Here is a 4,489-nt window from a genome sequence, read left to right on the forward strand (position 1 = left end):
GTGTCCGGGCAAAGATTAAACAGAGAAAAGACTACATTGTTTTTCAGTAAATCTACCTCGTGTGATCTACAATAGGAAATCATGAAGTTGCTTGGGGTTAATGAGTTGAAGTAATATGAAGATTATTTGGGGTTACTGGCCTTGGTAGGGAGGACTAAAAGGGCAAGCTTTGACAAACTGAAGCAAAAAGTTTGGAAGCGACTTCAAGGATGGGAGGGTAAAATCTTGTCACAAGCCGGAAGGGAAGTTCTCATCAAGTCCGTGATCCAAGCAATACCCACTTTTACGATGAGTTTTTTCAAACTTCCTGCCACTTTATGCCATGAAATTGAAACCCTCATCCGGAAATTTTGGTGGGGACAAAGGGGGGAGAGGCGGAATGTACATTGGGTGAAATGGGGGGATTTGTGTCAAGATAAAGACCAAGGAGGCATGGGGTTCAAAGATCTCACAATGTTCAACGATGTTATGCTAGCAAATCTGGCATGGAGATTACTCCATGATGACAAATCCTTATTCTATAGAGTCTTCAAAGCAAGTTTCTTCCCTAGGGAGACCATCCTTGAAGCAAAAGACTCCTCCTCAGCTTCATATGCATGGAAAAGCATACTCAAAGGCCAGGATGTAATTCTAAAAGGTGCACTTTGGAGGATAGGGGATGGCAAGAGGGTGAGGATATGGGGTGATAACTGGCTGCCCTAAAAAACAGCAGCTAAAATCACTACATCGGTACTATATGGTTAGGAAAACTCAAATGTAGAGGTACTTATAAATCAAAGAACTATATGCTGGAGGATTGATGTTATTGATCATGTGTTTACTGTACAAGATGCCGAGATTATAAAAAGTATTCCACTCAGCTCAACAACCCAACCAGATGCCCTGATTTGGCCTTTCACTCCCTCGGGCATATACTCTGTAAAATCAGGTTACCGGTTTTTACTAGAGAATTCTGCCTAATCTCAAGATACAGGCCAAGACATTGAATTTTGGAAAAAGCTGTGGAAATTGGAGGTGCCTAGCAAAATAAAGAATTTTGTTTGGCGAGCTAGCAAAAATGCCCTACCAGTCAAGAAGAATCTGCTTCGTAGAAAGATTTCCCAAGATGGGCAATGCGATATTTGCAAAGCAGGGGATGAGGATGTTCTACATGCTTTGTTTTTCTGCTCTGAGGTGCAAACTTTGTGGGGTACTGATCCTCAATGGAAGTGGGTCCTAGAGATGAAGGATAGTAATTGCAAAGAAGTTTTCAAGAGAGCTTTTTCCGAAAAGAATGATGTTAAGCTCATGGCATATATCGGATGGGCAATTTGGAACCGGCGCAACCAGATTCGCTTCAACGAAGCCTCCTGTCCTCTGAATCAGATACTAGCTCTGTCGAAGGAAAGGAAGGAGGAATTTCAACGCCTCCACCCAGCAGCAGTAACACCACAGCACTGGAACCATACCAGGTGGAAGCCACCAGAAATAGGAGCTTGGAAGGTGAACTATGATGGGGCAGTGTTTAGCCAACAGGGGAGAGCCGGTCTTGGCGTCATCATCAGGAACAGTACTGGAGAAGTTATGGCATCCATGGCACAACAAATCCCACTCCCTACAACAGTTGCTCAAGTCAAAGCTCTTACAGCATGGCGAGCCGTTGAATTCGCTTTGGAAATTGGGATTACAAAAGCAATAGTAGAGGGTGATTCGGAGACCATTGTCAGAGAGCTTAAGGAACCAACTCTTTCCATGGCACTGCATGGCCATTTGATTCAGGACGTTAAATGCTTATCTAGCTCTTTTATTTCCCTTAGTTTTACGCATGTACGTCGCCAAGGTAATAATGCTGCACATGCACTGGCAAAATGGGCGATTAAGGAGCCCAACTTAAGTGTCTGGATGGAAGATGTACCACTAGATATTCGCCAAATTGTAATGGCTGATTTAGCTACCGTTTGATTTATAATAGATGAAAGTTCATTCTCAAAAAAAAAAAAAAAAAAAAAAAACTCTATAATATATTCTCCTAACCATTTCTATGCGACTATGCTTATATAGTATATATACCCTTCAAGGTCATGCTCTATTCTGTCAAGTCCAAATCATAACTCTTTCTTTTTCTCTTTCATTTATCATATTTCAGCACATTCTTAGCCATGACACCGAGCTTTAAGAGTCCTAAGCTATGTTGGGTGCACCGGGAATAAACGGAAAGAGAGTTACAGTCTTATCAAAAGATGGATTAACTGATTTCATGCGGTCCATCATTTTTAGCAAAGAAACCAAAGAACCCTTTTACATACTTGATTTAGGTGCAGTCACTACTCTCATGTATAGGTGGACTCGAGCCCTCCCTACGATTCAACCACACTATGCCGTTAAGTGCAACCTGAACTTGAATTTCCTTGGTGCCATGGCTGCTCTTGGGTCAAATTTTGATTGTGCAAGTCAAGCCGAGATTGAGTCTATTTTGTCACAAGGAGTTTCTTCAGATCGGATCATATTTGCGAACCCTTGTAAAGCTGAGTCTCACATCAAGTACGCGGAGAATGTTGGTGTAAACTTGACGACTTTTGATTCAATGGATGAAATTGAAAAGATGCAAAAATGGCAACCAAAATGAGATTTAATAATTCGGATTAAAGTTCCAGATGATAGTGGTGCACACTGCCCATTGGGTGTTGTATATATAGGCATATACATCGATAGGTTGTAATAATTGATGAAGCGTGAGTTCGTCAGTCAAAGTAGGCAGATGGAACCAATCTCTAGTCTGTGTGAATGTATCCTCAAAGATGGTCACCGGTCTGGTGCCTGCCACAACGTCTCTGATGCCAAAGTCAGTAACAGGGAACACTTTGTAAGTTAAAGCAAAATCGTACAATAACAGTGAAATTATCTCAGTATCTTTTCTTACCTCCTGTTGATGTTGTGGGGGTCTTTATATATGTTCTTGCAGCTTCTGACCGTTGGGGCAGTTATGGTGGCCTTAATGCCTCTCTTGGTAACGTTTAATGCTTTGTAATGCGGCTTTAATGCGCTCCAACGGTTCATACAGCTGGCTCTGTAACCGCTCAGGGTATACTTGGCCGCATTGAATGGCCTGGTTTCCTTCGTCAGTGGTGGGGGCATTTGTTTGGCTTGTCTAGGGCTGTCCTCGTTCGTGTCGTTGAGATCGTCTAGGGGAGACGAATTCGTCAGTCTCGTCAGCTGCCCCCCTAATTCTATGGTCGTCGTGACGTTTCATGACGATCATAGAATACAAAAGGTTATGAGCTGTAGATGACTCTTGGGGTTTCGCTCCATATTAAATGCATAGTGGCGACGCTCCATAGGTCGTGGCCTACGTGGTACATTGTGACTAGTGGAGTTAATGCTCCAATTTGTGGGACTATTGGGTTTCCCGCTAGTTTTCAGTTTTTTGAGCTTTTGGTTTTAAATTTCTCATCATTTTTTTCTTTTCACTTTTCTTTAAAAGCTTTAAATAATTTTTCTGAGTATTTTCTTCGCCAACTCTGCAACTTTTCTCTGGACTAGTGTGCTGTGCGGTGGTGCTTCCCTTGTCCGCCATTTTTAAGGTACCTTTCTTCTCTTTTTTCGGCTTTGCCCCCCGCCCCCTTTTATTTTTTATTTTTATGGCGATATAGCTTCCTGATTTCTTCCTTCTTCTCCTTTCCTTTTGCCTTCTGTTTGCCTTTGATTTCTTGGGGTTTTAGCTCGTATTGTTCCCTTTGTGTTTTTCCCGAATTTCCATGGTTAGTAGCTTTGAGGTTAGGATAGCTTGCCCATCGATTTCCTTCCTTTTTGCGCGTAGGGGGGTCTTTAGGCGTTTTCCCACATCTTGAGGATTTCGTTTTTGAGGGTAACTGTTTGGGCATTGCATTGGCTGATTTGTTGCCTTTGCTTCGTCAATCGATTGATTGGTTCGAGGGTCGGGTGAGAGAGCAGGGAATAATGTCTGAGGTTAGGTCTAGCGAGCTCAAGACTGGGCTATCGTCTAGTGGTGACCCAGTGGAGGGGGATATTGCCGTCCCTTCCCCTCGAGAAGTTAGGGCTTTTTATGCCCTTAGGGAGGAGTGTGGATTGGATGCTGACACGCTGGGGAGATTTAGGGATAGGTTCCAATTCCCGGAACGAGTTAGGGTTCGTCTGCCCAATGATGAGGATAGGGTCTGTCACTTCTTCCTTGGGGAGGTATGCTTTTATGAGTCTGCCTTCGTCTGTGGGTTGAGGTTTCCGGTCCATCCTTTCCTTATGGAGCTGTTAGACCACTTTGGTATCGCTCCTGGGCAGCTTATGCCTAATTCGTGGAGAATAGTGGTCAGCTATATGGGAATATGGCTGGCTGCTATGGACGGAGATATGCTTAAGCTGGACGAGCTCATCTACTTGTACCACTTAAAAGCGTCTAAGGAGCACGGGTACTATGAATTGGTGCCTTGGGAGAGAAAAACTAGGATCGTTAAGGGTCTACCTTCGTCTTTTAGGTATTGGAAGTCCATATTTT

The 4,489-nt window shown here is 43.3% G+C and overlaps 1 protein-coding gene across 1 annotated transcript; it reads left to right on the plus strand.

Annotated features, from left to right (window-relative positions):
• Window positions 1-2,167: 2,167 nt before the first annotated feature.
• LOC126695144 (ornithine decarboxylase-like) lies at window positions 2,168-2,605 on the plus strand. Its single transcript, XM_050391792.1, has one exon. It carries the CDS (start codon window positions 2,168-2,170, stop codon window positions 2,603-2,605), a length of 438 nt encoding a protein of 145 aa, XP_050247749.1.
• The last annotated feature ends 1,884 nt before the right edge of the window (window positions 2,606-4,489 follow it).

Source organism: Quercus robur, chromosome 2 (genome assembly GCF_932294415.1).
Source record: "Quercus robur chromosome 2, dhQueRobu3.1, whole genome shotgun sequence".
Classification (NCBI taxonomy): Eukaryota; Viridiplantae; Streptophyta; class Magnoliopsida; order Fagales; family Fagaceae; genus Quercus; species Quercus robur.

Coding starts and splice junctions, on each gene's coding strand:
- LOC126695144 (XM_050391792.1), top strand. CDS start 2,168: ATGTTGGGTGCACCGGGAATAAACGGAAAGAGAGTTACAGTCTTATCA.